At 43.4% G+C, this 20956-nt stretch overlaps 1 protein-coding gene across 1 annotated transcript in view; it reads left to right on the plus strand.

Annotated features, from left to right (window-relative positions):
• Positions 1 to 20956, plus strand: part of RYR3 (ryanodine receptor 3) — a 1291138-nt gene that overhangs the window by 1144644 nt on the left and 125538 nt on the right. Inside the window, 2 exon segments of the mRNA XM_029600192.1 lie at positions 5554 to 5760; positions 12537 to 12667. Of these exon segments, the coding sequence (XP_029456052.1) occupies positions 5554 to 5760; positions 12537 to 12667 (338 nt within the window).

The raw sequence follows: 20956 nt of genomic DNA on the forward strand, positions 1-20956 counted from the left end.
CGAACAATTCCTGCTGACAGATCGCAGACATGTTTTTGTGAACCCATTCATAGATAGAAACATAGAAACATAGAAATGACGGCAGAAGAAGACCAAACGGCCCATCCAGTCTGCCCAGCAAGCTTTCGCACTTTTTTTTTCTCTCACATACTTATGTTTCTCTTGGCTCTTAGTAACCTTTTTTATTCTATTTCCCTTCCACCCCCGCCATTAATGTAGAGAGCAGTGTTGGAACTGCATCTAAGTGAAATAGCTTAATTAGTTAGGGGTATTAACCACCGCAACAAGCAAGCTACACCCATGCTTATCTGTTTATCCAGACTATGTAATTCAGTCCTTGTTGATTGTTGCCTGAATATAGATCCACCTTTCTTCATTCCCCCCTACCGTTGAAGCAGATAGCCATGCTGGCTATGCATTGAAAGTGAAGTATCAGTCTTGCTCCCTTGCTGTTGAAGCAGAGGGCTATGCTGGCTATGCGTGAAGTGTCAAACTTCCTCCCCTGCCATTGAAGCCGAGAGCTATGCTGGCTTTACATTGAAAGTGAAGTATCAGACTTGCTCCCTTGCTGTTGAAGCAGAGGGCTATGCTGGATGTGTGTGAAGTGTCAAACCTCCTCCCCTGCTGTTGAAGCAGAGAGCTATGCTGGATATGTGTGAAGTGTCAGACTTTCTTCCCTGCCGTTGAAGCAGAGAGCTATGCTGGATACGCATTGAAAGTGAAGTATCATGCATTGAAAGTGAAGTATCAGCTTATTTGGTTTGGGGTAGCAACTGCAGTAACAAGCAAGCTACTCCCCGCTTTTTTGTGAATACAAATCCTTTTTTCCACATTTCCTCATTGCCGCTGAAGTTTAGAGCAATGTTGGAGTCTCGTTAACTGTTATGGAGTCTCAATTTAGTGGACCTTTGGGCCGACCTGCAAGAGACTGGGAAAGGTATTCAATGTCTCTGGTGCACCGCAGGCCGGGAGGCAGATGTTCAGGCAGGACGTAGAGGTGCTCTTCACCCTGGAAGCTGGTGCTCCCCAGGGAGGAGCCCGTAGGAGCTCAGCCACTGGGATTTAGGTGAGTTGATGATTTTGAGACTGAAGCAGGCAGGCTGATGAGCAGGACTGAGAACTGGAACCAGACTAGAACAGTAGACAGGAACTGTAACAAGACTCGGATACTGGAACCAGGCAGGAACTGTAGCAAGACTCGGGTACTGGAACCAGGCAAGAACTGTAGCAAGACTCGGGTACTGGAACCAGGCAAGAACTGTAGCAAGACTCGGGTACTGGATCCAGGCAGGAACTGTAGCAAGACTCGGGTACTGGAACCAGGCAGGAACTGTAGCAGGCAAGCAGGAACCAAGCAGGTACTGTAGCAGGCAAGCAGGAACGAAGCGAGTTCCAAAGATAGCTCACTCCGGGGCACGGAGCAACAGGGAACTGGTTGGTAGCCCGTTGCAAGGCGAAGACTGAGTGTCCGCGGCCGGCTTATCAAGGCCGCGGCGTCTGACGTCAGGAACTGGGTCGAGTCACCACTGGCGGGAAATGGCCTAGAAAAGCACCCAAGTGGCGCACGCGCATGCCTAGAGTCAGGGCGTCCATGGGAGGCTTCCCGGTGTCGCAGCCGTCGCAGGGACGCCACCGAAGAGGCCGCGAACTAGGCCAACAGAAGCGGGAACAGATCCAGGAACATGGAGGTAAGGGTCTGGTCGCGGCGCTCGCGGCCAGAACCGCAACATTAACCATGTGTATGTTTATTGAATAAGGGTATTATCATCAGGTAGTAGCCATCGTTCCCGTGAGCCATTCATTCAATGCCATTCATTGCTGAATTTCTTGCATTAAGACCTCCAATGCTTGCTGCTCACCCCTGGGAACACAGAGAGAACTGATCCTCATGACCTTGCACGAGGCTGCAGATGTGTCAAGCTTCTTTTTTTGCAGGATTAGTGCTTCATGACTTATGCTGGTCAAATACTTTCGATTGATATCTTGGAACCATGTTGTGCTATGAAGAAAAATTGAAGAGAGACCTACACAATAGTTAGATATTGACCATTGGCCAACCACTATCATATTCTGAAATTACAGGGACTGGATGAGGCAGCTAGGTCACTTGAATGGGATTGCACCTTACATGTGCCTCCTCAGCACTATACCTAGCTCCCAGATCCAGTAGCCATGGAGGACAGGTATACCCTCTGCTTAAAGCTCACATTATATCTCCTCTAAGCAATGGTAATCAATTACTAATTGCCTCAGATGGACCACCCTGCTTATATGAAAATTGAAAAGTGACTGCTACTCCTGAATTTATTTATATATTTATCTTTTTTTTTTTTTTTTTTTAATCTAAAGCATTAAAGCTGTGGTATTTTTTTTTTTGTATAGATATATACTGCTCCTATCTGTGTGCCAATGAATTTAATACATTGCAGGAGTGCTGGATGTCTCCATACTAATAATTGCAGGTCACACATGGGATGGACATCTCCCATGTGTGACCTGAGGACAATTAAAATGGCTGCCTACATGTGGAGAGGATTCAACATAGTGCCTGACCACATGTCTCACCATCCTGAGACACGTGGTCAGATATTATGCTATAATGGCTATTATACCATGTGGTTAGATGTGGTATAATGGCACCGGGGTGCAGCTCAGGTCTAGGTAACCTTGAAGATAAAAACAAAAGGGCCTGATGATAAACATTGTGTTTACTACAAGAATATATCACCCAGCCTCAACATTCTCCTCATGCTCCATCTTAACTGTGCATCTCTTTTTTTTTTTTCAATTATAAGTGCACGCACGATTCTTACCGCAATGAGGCACCTTCCAACAACAGCATCAAACACTATCAGGGGGTCCCCAGAATCAGCCGACCCATTCATCATCTGCCCCAGTTCCAACTATCCCCCACTTTGAGCTGCTACTGCATTGCAAGCCAACCACGTCCCCAAGTCCAAGTACCATCACCTCATGCTGCTTCTACCACCCAGACATGTTTCCCTTCATCACTGGCTCCTGCTATCTGAATTAGCTAAAGCACTGAGACTGGTTTTGGATATATTCCCCTTTTGGGATTTTATTTTTTGTTTAATATGCATGGACAACATTACCACTGGTGCCACTGAGACACCCCTTCGAATTAGGGCCCAATGCAAGCCACCGGGTTCTTCACGACTGAATGATGAGCTCATGAACCAGAAATGCATCACAGAGCATGGCACTGTAAAAAAACAGTCACAACAGAATTACAGGAGCAGGCTACATTGCTGCAGGCCAGATAGGCAAGCTGGGGCAACTGCTGGTGAACAAATAATGAATGTTGGGTGAGGCTGATGGTCGCATGATACTAGAGGACTTTGCAAGGCATCAGCTGCCCTAATCTGGGCTATGGGTGGGTCGCAGAGCCCTCCCAACTCCACCCATGTTATGATGTGAGCTCCTACCCTCAGTCTCTTTCAGTATTATGATTCCTTCCTCACCTTTCACCTCCGCCCCTCATGCTGAAACTGCAGGGTATGCTGGCCCAAAGAGCAGGCACTCACCTCCTACTCATGTTGTGGCAATGCTCCCTGAGTGTGATCATCATGTTGGTCTAAACCATAACAGCTGAACAGCTCCTAATCTAGCTTCAGATTAACAGTAAACCTGCAGAACTTAAAGCTAGAACTGTAAAACAAACCACCCACATACAAAAATTCAAAATGCTGGACTAAAGTCCAGCAAATGTTTGTTGAAATAAGTGCATTTTAATCTTCTTGTGGAATGTCTGAGTGCAGGTTATAATGATTGGCATGGAAGTGAGCCATTTGTGCTGCTGCATGGTTGATGCAGCTTCATAGGCAAGCGATAGTTCTGCAGGGAGGGGGAGGGGAGGAAGGAGCAGGGAGAATCGAGCAGGGAAAAGAGGGAGTACAGGGAAGAGGATGCTCCATGCTGTTCGCAGCAGGTCTGAAAGGGCTCGGAATGGTCGGAGGACCATTCAACTTCCAACATCCTTGGATGTTGGCCTTGGGAGCTTGCTGGCCTGGCAGAGGGTAAGACCGTCAGCCATGCGGAGCCCCCGTCAACCCTTGATTCAGCCCTGAAGGTCTGGGCCCGGGCTGAGGCCCAAGGGCACACTAAACCACCAGAGTATAACAGTTTCGCATGTGAGCATCAACGGTCTGCTGTGTCCCAGTGAAAAAAAGTTTAAGGACCACTGATCTATTCTACTGACAAAACATTTTTGAAAATGAAATATAACATGACTCTTTCTGTGTATGAGCTTCTCCTGAGAACTTGTTTTGTCCCTAGCTCCCAAAGAGTTCGCCCTTTCTGGTGGGAATGCAATCCAAAAGTAACAAATGACAGATAACTTGCATCGATAATAACTAGTAATCAATAACTTTCAAAGAATAATTGATAACTGATCATTTGCATAGAAAAAGTAATTGATAATCAATAATCTCATTATTAGCTGTTGTTTAGACTGAATAATGATGTTCAATATGTATTGCATACTAGTATAATCCCATAGAATAACAATCAGTAATCAATAATGCTCCTGGAAGAATGATAAGAAATGTATAATTCTCACTGCTTAGTCATCAGTAATTAAAGCCATTAAAATCTGTAGTCTCACCATGAGCAACTGACTACCAGAGCACAGTGGGGCCGATGCAATACAGTGCAGTCGGATGCAGGTAGAATAGGAGCTAATCAATGCCCTAATGCAATAAGGGGATTGGCACATATTCAACGTGCGTCCAACGTGGAGTGAATCTAATAGCGCTCATCACATGCAAATGCATGTGAATGAGGCTATTAGGCATTCACTCCCGATGCAAAAAAAAAAAAATGTGCATCTTGGATGCACATTTAACTGTCATCTATTAACGCCTTCCTGGAGCAGGCATTAATAGCTGAGTGCATCAAAAACAAGTACAGAAAACCAGAAAAAACTGCTTTTCTGTACTGCCTCCTACTTAATATTGTTGTGATATTAAGTAGGATGAAAACTAAAAGAAACAAAAAAAGTAAAAAAAAAAAAAAAATAAGTCGGATTCAGGAAACGGCACCCGACTGACAAGCGTTCACTTCCTGAACCCTCGGCGTCAGTTTTCCTTACCTGAGGACATCCATCAAGAAAACTGACACCAAGTTTATCAACATCTGTTTTCTACTGGCGGACAGCTGAGACATGAAAACCAACACCGATAAACCCGTCATCAATTTTCATGTCTGCCGTCCGCCAGTAAGGAAAACCGATGCTGATAAACTCATCGTCTGTTTTCCTGATGCTGTCCGCCGGTAAGGAAAACCGATGCCGATAAACCCAGCGTCGGTTTCCCTGATGGCTGTCCACCGAATCACAAAAACCGATTGAGTTCGCGACCCCCTTATTTAAATATTGCATGGCACCCCCCTTGGGGGCGCCTGGTGTGCGTTAAGAGAGCAGGCACTGACTGTTTAGCACCCGCTTTCTACGCAACTTTATTGCATCGGCCCCAGTATTAGGTATCCTAAGGAGAGAATGCTTTATTTCATCAGTAATGACTTTATTCTGTCTAGGTGAGTGAAGATCCCTTTGCTGATGAGAGGGATGAATACTCAGACCTGTGGAATACTTTTGATGAAGAAGAGGAAGAGGAAGATGAAAGCATTGTATATTACGTCTTGCAAGAGAATACAGGTTACATGGCACCAACACTCCGGATTCTGGCTGTTATTCACACCATTATCTCCTGCCTTTGTGTTATTGGCTACTATTGTTTAAAGGTATTCTCTGATGCCATACTGTCCAGTATTGTACTCTCAGAAATTGGGGTCCTGTCTGATACTATATCATCTGATGACAGAATGTTGTTTGGTACTCTACTATCAGAGGGTGGGTTAACATCTGATACTGTATCTTTGGAAAGTAGTTTCCTGTCTGAAGGTAGGGTCCTGTCTGATACTCTGTTTACCATCCATATAATAAATTATTCAAACTACTTATACATTGTACTTTAATAAAATATGCTAATCTGTGTATGTTACCCTGAACTATACTGACATAAATACCCAGCACTATAGCAATAAAACATTATGTAATCTAAAAGTTATGTTCCATAGAATCCAAAGTGACACACTTATTCTATGGAAAGTGCATTACCAAATAAATGGTTTTACAGCATTTAAAACCATTTCATCCACACCAGTCACTTCTAAAAACACACAATTAGTTCCCACCCCTTCCAACATAAGAATATAAGATTTGCCATACTGGGTCAGACCAAAGATCCATAAAACCTAGTATCCTGTTTCCAACAGTGACCAATCCAGGTCACAGGTACCTGACAGGATCCCAAAGGGTAGATAGATTTGAAGCTGCTTATCCCAGGGACAAGCAATGGAGTCCTGCAACTCCACCTTAATAATGGTTTATGGATTTTTCCTCCTGGAACTTGTCCAAAGCTTTTTTAAATGCATCTGCGATAACAGCTTTCACCACATTTTGTGGCAATGAATTCCAGAGCTTAATTATGCATTGAGTAAAAAAATATTTTCTCTTATTAGTTTTAATTGTATTACCTAGTACTTCATTGTAGGGATGTGCAGCAGGGACAGATACGTTCGATTCGGTATTCATATTCGTCGGGACCCAAATTCGTTACATCCGTTTTCAGGGGACCCCGATTCATCCATTAGTTACGTATGGTATTCGTTTCCCATTAAAGTTAAAAAAAAAAACCCATCCCAACCTTTCATTATTTTATAGACCTCTATCAGATCTGAAGAGTCCTAGCCTCTTTAGCTTTTCCTTATAGTGGAACAGTTCCATCTTCTTAATCATTTTGGTCGCCCTTCTCTGTACCGTTTCTAATTCTGCTGTATCTCTTTTGAGATATGACAAGAACTGCACATAATACTCAAGGTACGATTGCACCATGGAGCAATACAAAGGTATTATGATATTCTCTGTTTTATTCTCCATTACTTTCCTAATATTTCCTAGCGTTCTACCTTGGCTGTTGCTGCACACTGTGCAGAAGATTTCAATGTATTATCAATGATGACACCTAGATGCTTTTACTGAATAGTGACTCCTAATGTGGAACTTTGCATTGTGCAGTTATAATTTGGGCTACTCTTCCCTAAGGGCAGATTTTCAAAAGCCTACAGAAGCCGGGCCTATTTTAGAAAGGCCCAGCAATGCGCGTAAAGCCCTGGGATAGTCCAGGGGGTGGGGCGGGGCCAGAGGCCTCCTGCACAGCAGTCATTTGATGCTTTGTCAGAGGATCGTGTGCCAGCCCCTAGGCAGGCACAACAGGTAAAATAATTTTTTTGGGAGGGCCTAGAATAGCGATAGGGGGTAGATTGGTTAGGAGAAGGGGAAGGGAGGTTAGGCTAAGGGGTTGGGAAGTTCCCTCCCAGGCTGCTTCAAAATCGGAGCGGCCTGGGAGGGAACGGGTAAAGGCTGCGGGCATTGGCGTGTGCAGGGTGCACAATTGTGCACCCCCTTGCGCGTGCCGACCTCCAATTTTATAACATGCGCGCACCTATGCGCATGTTATAAAATCGGGCATCCATGTGTGAGCGCTCCCTGTCGCACACATGGGCGCACACATGGATACCCGCACGCAAGTTCTTAAAATCTACCCCTAAGTGTATCAATTTGCACTTGTCCGCATTAAATTTAATTTATATGTCCAGTCTCCCAGTTTCGCAAGGTTCTCTTGCAATTTCTTGTAATCCTTTTGTGATTTAACAACTTTGAATAATTTTGTGTCATTAGCAAATTTGATCACTTCACTCATTGTTCCCATTTCCATGTCGCTTATAAATATGTTAAAAAGCAGTGGTCCCAGAACAGATCCCTGGGGCACTCCACTGTTTACCATTCAGTCATTTCTATCTTTTAACCAGTTCACAATCCACAATAGGACACTGCCCACTATAGCATGTCTTTTTAATTTCCTAAAAAGCCTCTCATGCTTTATGAAAACCAAGATTATACTATATCAATTGGCTCACCTTTAGCCACATGTTTATTTATGCCCTCAAAAAAATGTAATAGATTGGGGAGAAACACTTCCCTTGGCTAAATACATGTTGGATTTGTCCCATTAAACTATGCCTATCTACCTGTTCAATAGTTGTGTTCTTTATGATAGTTTCTACCATTTTGCCTGGAACAGATGTCAGACTCAGTAGTCTGTAGTTTCCTGGATCACCCCTGGATCCCTTTTTAAAAATTGGCATTATATTGGCAACCCCCAGTCTTTAGGTAGCATAGACGATATTAATGATAATTTACAAATTACCAATAGCATGTCTGCAATTTTATTTTTTAGTTCTTTCATCATTCTGGGATGTATACCATCTGGTCCAGGTGATTTTCTACTCTTTAGTTTGTCATTTTGCCTTATTACATTTTTCAAATACACTGATGATTTGTTTCAGTTCCTCTGAACACATCACCTTTGAATATTATTTCTGGCATGGGTATCTTTTGTACATCTTCCTCAGTGAAGATCAAAGCAAAGAATTAATTTAGTCTCCCTACTATGGGCTTGTTATCCCTAAGTACCACTTTTACACCTTGATCATTTTACAGGCTTGAGTGTACCTGAAAAAGGTTTTATTCTGTTTTTGCTTCCACAGCAGGCTTCTTTTCAAATTCTGTCTTTGCCTCTTTATCACTAATTTGCATTTGACTTGCTAGTACTTATGCAATCTCCTGTTTTCTTCTTTCAGATCCCTTTACCATTTCTTGAAAGAAGTTCTTTTAGCTATAATAGCCTCTCTCACCTCACCTTTTAACCATGCCAGTAGTTATTTAGCCTTCCTTCTGTCTTTTCAAATACATGGAATACTTCTGATCTGGGCTTCCAAGATGGTATTTTTAAACAAAGTCCATGCCTATGTAAACTCTTAATAACTGCTCCATCCAGTTTTTTCCTAACCATTTTCCTCATTTTATCATAGTCTTCCTTTTGAAAGTTAAATGCTGTTGCAGTAGATTTCTTTGGTGCCCTCCGTCCAATTATTAAATCAAATCTGATCATGTTCAGATAACTATTGCCCAGTGGCCCCAAAACTTTTATCTCTCACTCCAAATATTTTGTTCCACTAAAGACTAGGTCTAAAATAGTTTCCCCACTTGTTGGTTCTTATACCAGCTACTCCATGAAGCAGTAATTTATTTCTTATAGGAAATTTACCTCTCTGCCATGTCCTAATGTAACATTCACCCAGTCAGTGCTGGGGTAATTGAAATCATCCATTTTTTCTATGCTGCTGATTTTGTTAGCTTCCCTTATTTCTTTTAGCAATTTATTGTCTATCTGTTCATTCTGGCCATGTGGACAATGATATGCTCCCACTGCTAATTTATTCCCATTTTCACCTGGAATTTCTATCCATAAGTATTCAACATTGCATTTTGTTTCCTGGAGAAGTTTTATCCTGTTTGACTCAATGCCTTCTTTAATATATAGTGCCACCCCTCCACCAAAATGATCCATCCTATCATTTCAATATAATTTGTACCTCAATATCACAGTGTCCCATTGGTTATCCTCCTTCCACCAAGTCTCTGAGATGTCAATTATATCTACCGCTTCATTCAGTGCTATAAACTCTAATTCTTCCATCTTATTTTTTAGACTTCTAGCATTTGTATGCAGATATTTCAAAGTATGTTTTTTGTTTGTATTAACAACCTGCTTATCCCCTCTAGATATCCAAGTGTTACAGTACAGATATGCAGTTTATAATAAAATAGACCTTGAAGAAGTGTTATCAGACCATAAATCCCAACTTTAGTCAAAAAGGTGACACCTAGCCAAAAGAAAATCAAGTTGTCAATAGTCTACAAAATTCAAGATAATTTAGTTCTGTTCTCATTTCCAGCAGCATTGAATTCCACAGAGCAGGAACCCTTCCTATAAATGCATGTTCCTTCATTCTGATAAAACTGAAGTCTCTAACAGAGGGCATAGCTAAAATGTTGATTGGCTTGAGCAGAGAAAGCAAACTAGTGAATAATATCTAATTCACTCCCACAAATAGCTAGACTCTTGTCTTCTAATGGCTTTAAAAGACAAACAATTGTTTTAAACAATTCTGAGCCTAATAGAAAGCCAATGTAAGAACACTAATAGGGGAGTAGCCCTAGCCCACCTTCTAGCACCCCTAATAGCCTTGGCTGCAAAGTTTTGAATAATCTGCAGATGAAACACCATCTTTCTCAGTAAGGCTAGGTACACAACATTACAATAATCCAGGTGGGATATGACTACCTACATCAAATGTCTCAACTGATAAATGAAGAAGTGGTCAAAGTTGTTTTATTAGAGATAGGTTTCCTCAATGTTGCCATAAACTGATATTCCTTAGTGTTGCTGTAAACTGAAACTCCATAGTCAAAGTAGTGTCTAGTGTAACTCCCTAGCTATTAATAACTTGAAGTGGAGTAATGGGTACTCTACAGGAAGTAGGTCAAAAGAAGGCCTCACCATGCTGTTCACCTAGATCATCTCTGTTTTGTTGGAGTTAAGTTTCAATTTATTGGCCTACATGTAGTACCCATGGCTGAAAACACTGATCAAAGCATTGGTAGGTTTCCCCCAGGGATCTCTCGAATGCTAAAAAAAATCTGAATGTCATATGAAAATATCCTGTGATAAAATAGCCAAAACTGTTCTCTAATAAAGTACTAGAAACTATACTATAATACATGTGAAAAGATTGTAATCTGGATATCATTGTACATCTAGGTAAAATTACTTGTCCATTGACTAGTAAAGATTTAAAAAACAGTTCAAGGAGTTGAAAAGGGGTATTGGATAGCTAGAAAATTCTATTAATATTTCAGAAATGCTACCTGACAATAAGAAAGGAACTGTCCTCCAAAAAATGAAAATGTTTTACCTCCATCAGTTCTTGTTATATTAGTTCTTGACACCAGTTTGGAGGAAACCATCCAAGGACACATTAACTTTATGCCCAATCACTGGAAGATTGGTACAGGGAAGAAGTTTTTGGATACATATTGACTGAGGATATACCTGGGAGGATAAGAATTTTTACATATGAGATGGTGTATATCATTCCAAAAAGAATACTATAGATTAACCATTCTTTTAAGTCCAAATTAAACCAGCCTATAAAATAAATAAAGAGGGAGACACATACTGCTCTCACTGGCAAGAAAAAGCTGTTGAGGTAAACAAGGTAAAGTCTGACATGATAAAAACCATTAACCACTTCCTCTAGCAGTGAATTCCAGAACTTAATTGTGCGTTGACTGAAAAATAATTTTCTCTGATTCGTTTTAAATGTGCTGTTTGCTAACTTCATGGAGTGGCCCCTAGTCCTTGTATTATCTGAAAGAGTAAATAACTGTTTCATATTTACCCGTTCAACTCCTTTCATGATTCTGTAGACCTCTACCATATCCCGCCCTCAGCCGTCTCTTCTCCAAGCTGAACAGCCTTAATCTCTTTATCCTTTCCTCATAGGGTAGTCGTTCCATGCCCTTTATCATTTTGGTCACCCTTCTCTGTACTTTCTCCAGAGCAACTATATCTTTTTTGAGATGCAGTGACCAGAATTGCAGAAGGTGCAGTCTAACCGTGCTAATAAAAAAGCTCATAAAGCCTTCTTAAATAAATAAAAATTATTTGGGAAATTTAGAAAATGATTTCTCTTATTAAGTATCATATCAGAACCTTACATAGGGCCTACTTTTCTTAGCTGGTTTGGGCCTAATTCCTGCTCTCTCCGGCCCTGGATAGGGCTGCTGAGTGTTGGGCTAATTTTAGGAAGTTAGTTCTCCAACACCTACTGATGGTAAAGGAGAAGTAAAAAAGGAAGACAACAAAAACTGACTTAGATAAGGAAAAATATCCTAAGCAGTCAAGCTTATATGTCAGCTTGAACATATCTTTAGCAATGTAGATCAGAATAACTAGGCAGACTGGATTGACCAATTAGTCATTACCCGCTGTCATCCACTATCTTACTGTATGCACAGATTGAACTAAAATGAAAAGCAGAACTGAGTTGAAATAAAATACAATAGAGGATGATAATAATATAGTAGCCCACATAGGGAGGGTAATTTATACAACAGCCCTAATTTTCCAAGTGGACATATGTGCGTAAGTCCATCCTGAAATTTAGCAGGACCGTGTGTACCTTAGCGTAGCAGAGCTATGCACCTGATGAAGAGCAGGTGTAAATATCCAAGTGAACATTTATGCGCATACTTTGAAAAATCAAAAGCACATGCATAAATTATTTCCCTACCCCCAACTCTTTCCCCAGGGACACCTCTTTGCAGTAAGCAAAAAGGTAAGTGCGAAAGTGCTTCCATGCATACTTTTACACATATAACCCCCAGGGTAATTTTTTAATTTAAATATTTACATGCATATAACCACTTTTGCATATAAATACTTTTGAAAACTATCCCTATAATGCACTCCTGCACCCTTTTATTCAGAGAATGTCTCAACTGAAGTATGTTAGAACCTTTTACAAATTCAGTTTGTTATGTTTTCCAGGTTCCACTGGTAGTCTTCAAACGAGAGAAGGAAATTGCCCGTAATGTAGAATTTGATGGTTTGTACATCACTGAGCAGCCATCAGAAGATGATATTAAAGGCCAGTGGGATCGTCTGGTTATAAATACCCCGTGAGTAGGAGATGGAATGGTTTTGCTTTAAACACTCTGATGGTAACTTCCATAGCGGCATGCGGGCACATGTGTGCATGTGTTCGTCGGCCCACCCCCAGGGATGCAGCCATTTTATAATATACTTGCATATATGCATGCAAATTATAATACAGTTGACCACACACACCTGTGCGCACAATTTTAAGGGACGCACTCCTGTGCACACAAATGCTGCTTCTATTGTGTAAGTGGGAGAATTTTAAAAGCCACGCACGCTGATGCCTTTAGCCGTTTTCCCAGTTTGTTCCCAGTTTTCCCAGTTGAGATAGGACATCCATACCCCCCTAGTTTAATAGCCTCTCTTCCCTCCGTTAGCCCCTACCTTTAAAACCCCACCGATCTGCCTACATTTTTTGTTTTATTAATTATACATCTTCCATAGCAGAAGTAAAGTTATGCGCCAGTATGCATAAGTATTTACACGCAAATGTCAAGTTAAATCCAAGAATGCCCATGCACTGCCCAGATCATACCCACACACTAGGGGGGTATGGATGTCCTATCTCAACTAGGAAAACTGGGAACAAACTGGGAAAACGGCTAATGGCATCAGCGTGCGTGGCTTTTAAAATTCTCCCACTTACACAATAGAAGCAGCATTTGTGTGCACAGGAGTGCGTCCCTTAAAATTGTGCGCACAGGTGTGTGTCCTATCTGGATCTGGATGGTCGGTGCCCACGGTGTCCTATCCATGATCTGAATGGCCGGTGCCCACTTTAAAGATGGCACCGGCCATCCAGTGCTCCTACCATGTGACAGGGCCCGACCAATGGCACAGATACCCTGTCACATGGTAAGGGCCATTGGCGCCATTTCTTTTTAGCGCAGCTGATGGCCTGGGAACGGGAGATCGCTCCCTGTGGTCCCCCTGGACCACCAGGTATGTGTAAAATGTTTTGGGGGGGATCAGGAGAGTGGGGGAGGCTAAGGGGGTAATTTTAAAGGGTCGGGGTGGGGGTTTTTTTTTTATCGGCGCGGGCCTCACTAAAAAGAAATTAGTGATGTGAATTGGAATCGGAACCGATCCCAATTCACATCTCTAACGATCAGATTCCCCCCCCCAGCCGAACCCGATCGTTAAAACGATCGGCATACGATTCACATCCCTATTATCTACATCTTTGAAAAGTTTAACTCCAGAATAGGGCACAGTATTTCAGATGAGGTTTCATCAATGATTTGCACAAAGACATTTCATCTCCTTTTTTCTATTGGTAGTATATAAAAAGTAGATTATAAAAACTCCCATAAGAGGTGTCATCAATTTGTTATAGCAAAACAAAAAAGTGAAGAAGACCAAATAATAAGAGCTGACCTTTGTAATAAGTAGTATCATAAAACTAGGTGCTCAAAGTCATGATACTGCACCGCCCTTATAGTGTGTCAGCTTGGACAGTATTAGACATGAATGCACAGATCTAATCATTTACCACTTAAAAATATTTTTGAAACACAAGAACATTTTATTTAAAAGATTTACAACCCACACTAGTCTCAAAAGTTCAAGGTGGGATTCAATAAAACATCCATAAAAATTACACATAAAACAAGGTAGTTACACAAATATAGAATTCTTCTAATACATAGATCATTGTAATGCAATAGCTCAACAGCGCTGACATAACAATCACATGAGAGGTATGTGGTAACTTGGATGGTAGAGGCTTGGGCAAGAGCCAGGAAAACAAAGGAGGCAGAGTCTGGCTGTTTCCTTACATGCACTTTATTTACAGTGAAAGCAAAACAGAAACACAGATGCAGCTCATCTTGCTGTTCTGACAGTATTCAATGGAAACATGTTATTTCATAGGAAGGCTTCTTCTCTGCTTTATAGGGCCACCCCCAACCCCTTATCCCTGGTCTGCAGTGATCCACCCTAGCCCAGAATCCCTTGTTGGGTTGGGACTTAAGGAGGAGCTGTGGCAGGTCCTTTAAGGTGTTTTGAGGGAGTTTCTTATATACTCCCTCACATACTCTCCCCCTCAACTCGGCCTTATCAGGCCAGGCATCCAGCCATACCCAGGCTACTTCCCTGCTCCACCTGATTTCCTGTGAGCCAGCACCACAGGGCCGCATACTGGGGACAATTGTGTCCCCGACCAACTGGGTATAGGAGGTTGGGAAGGGCTCCTGCAATCATAACGGCTTGACCTGCTAGGGTTGTCAGTAGGGCCTGACTGATTGGGTACTCCTGGTTGTCCCCATATACACAGGTAAATGACTTTTTTCGCTTATGACTAACGTGCTCCTTTTGGAGAAGGGCCTCACACATGAGAGTCTTCCCAGATCCTGAATCCACCAAAGCTTGGGTGGGAACGTCATCCATTTCCATCTGGATCACAAATTCCTTATGACGCTGGTGAGGAATATCCACTAAGCTGCAACTCTGCAGTTTTGCAAATGTGTTTGCCCATTCTTGTTTCCATTTTTCAATCTCATTCTGGTGTTCTGTAATTGCAGCCTGCTATTTCTTGCACTGTTCTAGCTTGTGTTTGCATTCCATGCCATTTGATTATGGACATTCTTCAATTATATGGTCTACCACTTTACAAAACGTGGGTGGGTTTCTCTTGGGTTTTAACACTTTCCTTCAAGGGCTCTTCAACTTCAGCCTTTCCAAAGGGGCAACTGTCCTCTTGATGGCCATTCCTGCACAGAGGACACAAAAAGTAAAAGTATCTGAAGTTTCATTCTTGGGGTGGCTTGAACAATCTGAGGTACTTTTATTCTTTTGAGGTGAGGGTCTTTCCTGCTTCCCCTTTGTCCCAAGGAATTTTACTTTCTGTTGGGGCCCTGGGTCACTAAACTGACATCCATAAATTTAGGTCTCTCCGATCAGCACAGTTAAAACATGTGGACGAGACTGTAGCCTGGGTTCTAGGTTCAGAAGCCAAGTTACCTGCCTTTGAGGGCATTGCTGGGGGACCTCCACTCGCTGTGGTTTGCCAGGGAGTTTGTGCGGACTGCCTTTCTAGCCTACATACCGTGTCGGACATTAAGTATGCCAGGTGGAAGGCGTCCACCACTTTGAGAGCTCTTTCTAACCTGAGTCTGGTGTGTTAGCAGACCCAATTACACATAGGCTGATCAAGCTCAGCTAAGAACTGCTCTACTTCAAGGTAGGGCTACTTCAAGGTAAGTTTTTGCCTCTGGCTATGACCACTTCCAACCAGCATCCTTCAGGCAATGAAACAGATTTGGGGGGCTCTCCCCAGCTTGCAGGAATCCCCCCTGGAACTGCTGTGACTGGCATGTTTCTGAGGTATACCCTTTTCTCTCCAGGATAGAGGCCTTGACTTCCACATAGGTAGCCCTTCCATCTGGGTTGGCTGTTTGGAATGCTGCTCAATGTCTGCCTGTGAGAAAGTTAGCCAAGTACATAGTCCAGTTGGCTTCGGGCCAAGCTAAAAAGTGAGCAATCCTTTCAAAGATTTTCAGGAAGATGTGTCCTCGCCTGCCTTCATTTTAAAAAGGATGTGAGGTAACGGATTCACCTGGGTTATCCTGGACACAGTCTGCATGGCCTGTTCTACCTGAATTAGCATTGTATTTTTCTGCACAGGTTGCTCTTGCAGAGCCTACTGCTGGTCAGTTTGTGTTTGTGTGACATTTTGCAATTGATTCTGCCCTGTAGTAAGGACCTAGATCACTTGGTTCATCCTCCCTGCTTCCAGGGCTGCCTCCAGCCAGTGTGTATTTCCAGGGAAGGAGAGAGAAAAAAAACCCAAAAAATACCTGCTGGGCTATCCAGCCCTGCATCACTGCTTGACCCCTGACTGCACAATCGGGGCTAACCCCCTTGGCCTGTTGTAGCTTCAGTTGGGGAATGGAACTGGGAGGCCCCAGGAAAAGTGAAAAAAGAACTGCAAGAGTTTTTTCCTACTTCAGCTTTGGGCTTCCACCTGTGCTTCATGTTTAGGCAAGAGATCTCAACTCTGACACCATATTTAGTAGAGATGTGAATCGTGTCCTCGATCGTCTTAACGATCGATTTCGGCTGGGAGGGGGAGGGAATCGTATTGTTGCCGTTTGGGGGGGTAAAATATCGTGTAAAATCGTGAGCCGGCACATTAAAACCACCTAAAACCCACCCCCGACCCTTTAAATTAAATCTCCCACCCTCCCGAACCCCCCCCAAATGAATTAAATAACCTGGGTGTCCAGCGGCGGTCCGGAACGGCAGCGGTCCGGAACGGGCTCCTGCTATTGAATCTTGTTGTCTTCAGCCGGCGCCATTTTCCAAAATGGCGCTGAAAAATGGCGGCGGCCATAGACCAACACATTCCACGGCAGGAGGTCCTTCTGGACCCCCGCTGGACTTTTGGCAAGTCTTGTGGGGGTCAGGAGGCCCCCCCCCAAGCTGGCCAAAAGTTCCTGGAGGTCCAGCGGGGGTCAGGGAGCGATTTCCCGCCGCGAATCGTTTTCCGTACGGAAAATGGCGCCGGCAGGAGATCGACTGCAGGAGGTCGTTCAGCGAGGGTTCCGGCGCCTCGCTGAACGACCTCCTGCAGTCGACCTCCTGCCGGCGCCATTTTCCGTACGGAAAACGATTCGCGGTGGGAAATCGCTCCCTGACCCCCGCTGGACCTCCAGGAACTTTTGGCCAGCTTGGGGGGGGCCTCCTGACCCCCACAAGACTTGCCAAAAGTCCAGCGGGGGTCCGGAAGGACCTCCTGCCGTGGAATCGTGTTGGTCTATGGCCGCCGCCATTTTTCGGCGCCATTTTGGAAAATGGCGCCAGCTGAAGACAACAAGATTCAATAGCAGGAGCCCGTTCCGGACCGCTGCCGTTCCGGACTGCCGCTGGACACCCAGGTTATTTAAGTCATTTGGGGGGGGTTCGGGAGGGTGGGGGATTTAATTTAAAGGGTCGGGGGTGGGTTTTAGGGGGTTTTAGTGTGCCGGCTCACGATTCTAACGATTTATAACGATAAATCGTTAGAATCTCTATTGTATTGTGTTCCATAACGGTTTAAGACGATATTAAAATTATCGGACGATAATTTTAATCGTCGAAAAACGATTCACATCCCTAATATTTAGTAACTTGGATGGCAGAGGCTTGGTAAACAGCCAGGAAAACAAAGGAGGTAGATTCTGGCTGTTTCCTTTATTTACACTGAAAGCAAAACAGAAACACAGATGCAGCTCACCTTGCTGTTCTGATAGTATTCAAACATCAATAGAAACATGTTCTCGCATAGCAAGGCTTCCTCTCTACTCTCTGGGGACTGCCCCATCCCTTTAGGCCCTGGTTTCTTATCCCTGGTCTGCAGTGGTCTACCCTAGCCCAGAATCCCTTGCTTGGATCGGACTCAAGGAGGACAAGTACAGATAGCTGTAGCCGGTCCTTTAAAGTGTTCGGAGGGAGCTTCTTATATATTCCCTTCACAAGGTCAAATACATAACAGGGAAAGATTAAGACTGAGTTTCACACCAGTGCTCATAGGAATTCCTTTCTAAAAAGAAGTTTTCAAATGCTTAATAAATGTCTGAGTGCATGTTGTTATGTGCAACTGTTCAGGGAGGGAATTCCAGATATTAAAGCCTGTGACTGAAAACATTGTTTCACCGGTTTCAGTAAGATGGGCCAACCAGCTTGAAGGAACATTGAAAGATCCTGATTGTGAGGATCACTGTGCACGTGGAGGATTGTAAATACATAACATTGAATTTATCCATGGAGATGCATCTCTATTAAATAACTTGTGTATGGTCATAACAATTTTATATTTCACTCTCCATTATACTGGAAGCCAGTGAAGATCAGTGAAGTAGCCACAGGTGAGCTGTACCCCACCACCTGGGGCTCAGGCCCACCCAATTAGGGCTATCTGACACCAGAAGAGGCATGGCCATATTGGATCCCCTCCCCAAAATAGCTGAAAATGAGAGGACCATCTGAAGCAAGGCCACCATGGGATACCATCCCCGTGGTAGTGAAGGAAAAGACTTGGTGCAGCAAGACCACTACATGATCACATCCTCACAGCGGCGGAAGAAGAGGTCCTGTGTGTGTGTTAATGTATAAGAATGGATGCCTAGATGTTTGTGAGAGAAAGAGAGAGAGAGAATGGGAGCCTGTGTGTATTTGTGTGTGTGAGAGAGAAAGAATAGGAGTGTGTGTGTAAGACTGGAAGTCTAAGTATGTGGGTATGAGTGTTTGTGAGAATGAGGGCCTGGGTTGAGAGGTATATGTATGAGAATGAGAGTCTGGCTATGTGTGTGTGTGTGTGTGTGTGTGTGTGTGTGTGTGTGTGTGTGTGTGTGTGTGTGAAAGAGAGAGAGAGAGAATGGAGGCTTGGATGTGTTTGTGTGAGAGAGAGAATGGGAGCCTGGGGGTATGTGTGAGAGAATGGGAGCCTAAGTGTGTGAGAATGAGGGCCAGGGTGGGTAGGTGTGTGTGAGAGAATGGAAGCCTGGGTATATATCTGTAAGAATGGGAGCATGGGTATATGGGGTGTATGTGAGAAAGAATGGGGGCCTACATGTGTGTGAGAGAGAATGGGAGCCTAAGTTTATATAAGGGTGTGTGTGTGTGAGAGAGAGAGAGAGAGAGAGAGAATGGGAGCTTGTGTGTGTGTGTGTGTGTGTGTGTGTATGTGTGTGTGTAAGAATGGGTGCTTGGGGGTGTGTGGGTGTATGAGAGAGAGAGAGAGAGAGAGAGAATAGGAACTTGTGTGTATGTGTGTATTTGAGTGTGTACAAGAGAGAGAATGGGAACCTGTGTGTATTTGTGTATGTGTGAGAGAAAGAATGGGAGTTGTGTGTGAGAATGGAAACCTAAGTGTGTGGGTGTGAGTGTGTATGGGGATGAGGACCTGAGTTGGTAGGTGTGTGTGTGTGTGTAAGAATGTGAGCCTGTGTCTCTGTGTGTGTGAGATGGGGGCCTGGGTGTGTGGGTGTGTTTTTGTGAGAGAGAGAGAATGAGAACATGTATGTGTGAGAATGGGAGCTTGGGTATGTGTGAGAAAATGGGAGCCTAAGTGTGTGGGTGTGAATGTGAGAATAAGGGCCTGGTTGTGTGTGTGTGTGTGTGTGTGTATCTGGGTGTCTGTGTGAGAGAATGGGGGCCTGGGTATGTAGGTGTATTTGTGTGAAAAAGAGAATGTGAGTCTGTGTATGTGTATGTGGGTGAGAATGAAAGCCTGGGTTTGTGTGTGAGAAAATGGGAGCCGAAGTGGTTAGATGTGTGTGTGAAAATGGGAACCTGGTTATGCGTGTGTGAGAATGGGAGCCTGGGTGTAAGTGATAATGAATGGGAGTCTGTGCATGTGTGAGTGAGAGAATGGGAGTTTGAATTTGTGTACGTATGTGTGTAGGGGTGTGTGTGTGTGAGTGAGTGAGAATGGGAGCCTGGGTCTGTGTGAGAGAGTGAGAGCCTGAGTGTGTGTGTGGGGGGGGGGGGGAGCCTCTATGTGTAAGTGAGAAAATGAGAGCTTGTGTGTGTGAGAATATGTGAGGTGAGAGCTCACCTACATGTGTGTATATATGTATTGGAGGGCATGTGAGAGTAAGAGCTTATTTGTGTGAAGGAATCTGTGAGTGAAAGCATGAGCCTATGTGTGTATATCTTGAGAATGGGTGCGAGAGAGAGTGAGAGCTTGTATCTGTGGGAGAAGATTGGAGAGTGAGATTTGTGTGTGTGTGTATGGGAAAGCATGTGAGAGTGAGAGGTTGCCTGTGTGTATGTCAGGAAAAAAGCCTGGAAACTATTCTAAAGAACAAAATCACAGAACATATAGATAGACATGGTTTAATGGGTCACAGCCAGCATGGATTTACCCATGGGAAGTCTTGCCTCACAGAGTAGGATTAAATTGTCAGTTTTCCCAGTGGAAAAAGGTAAAGAGTGGCGTGCCTCAAGGATCTGACTTGGACTGGTGCTTTTTAATATATTTGTAAATGATCTAAGAAGGGATATGACGAGTAAGATGATAAAATTTGCAAATGACACAAAATTATTCAGAGTAGTTAAATCACATACGGATTGTGATAAATTGCAGGAGGATTTTGCAAGACTAGAAAGATTGGGCGACCAAATGGTAGATGAAATTTCATGTGGACAAGTGCAAGATGATGCATATATGGAAAAATAACCCATTATGTAGTTACACGATGTTAGGTTCCATATTAGAAGTTACCACCCAGGAAAAAGATCTAGGCATCAAAGTAGATAATACATTGAAATTGTTGGCTCAGTGTGCTGTAGTGGTCAAAAAAGCAAACAGAATGTTAGGAATTATT

This window comes from Rhinatrema bivittatum, chromosome 4 (assembly GCF_901001135.1).
Source record: "Rhinatrema bivittatum chromosome 4, aRhiBiv1.1, whole genome shotgun sequence".
NCBI classification, from domain to species: Eukaryota; Metazoa; Chordata; class Amphibia; order Gymnophiona; family Rhinatrematidae; genus Rhinatrema; species Rhinatrema bivittatum.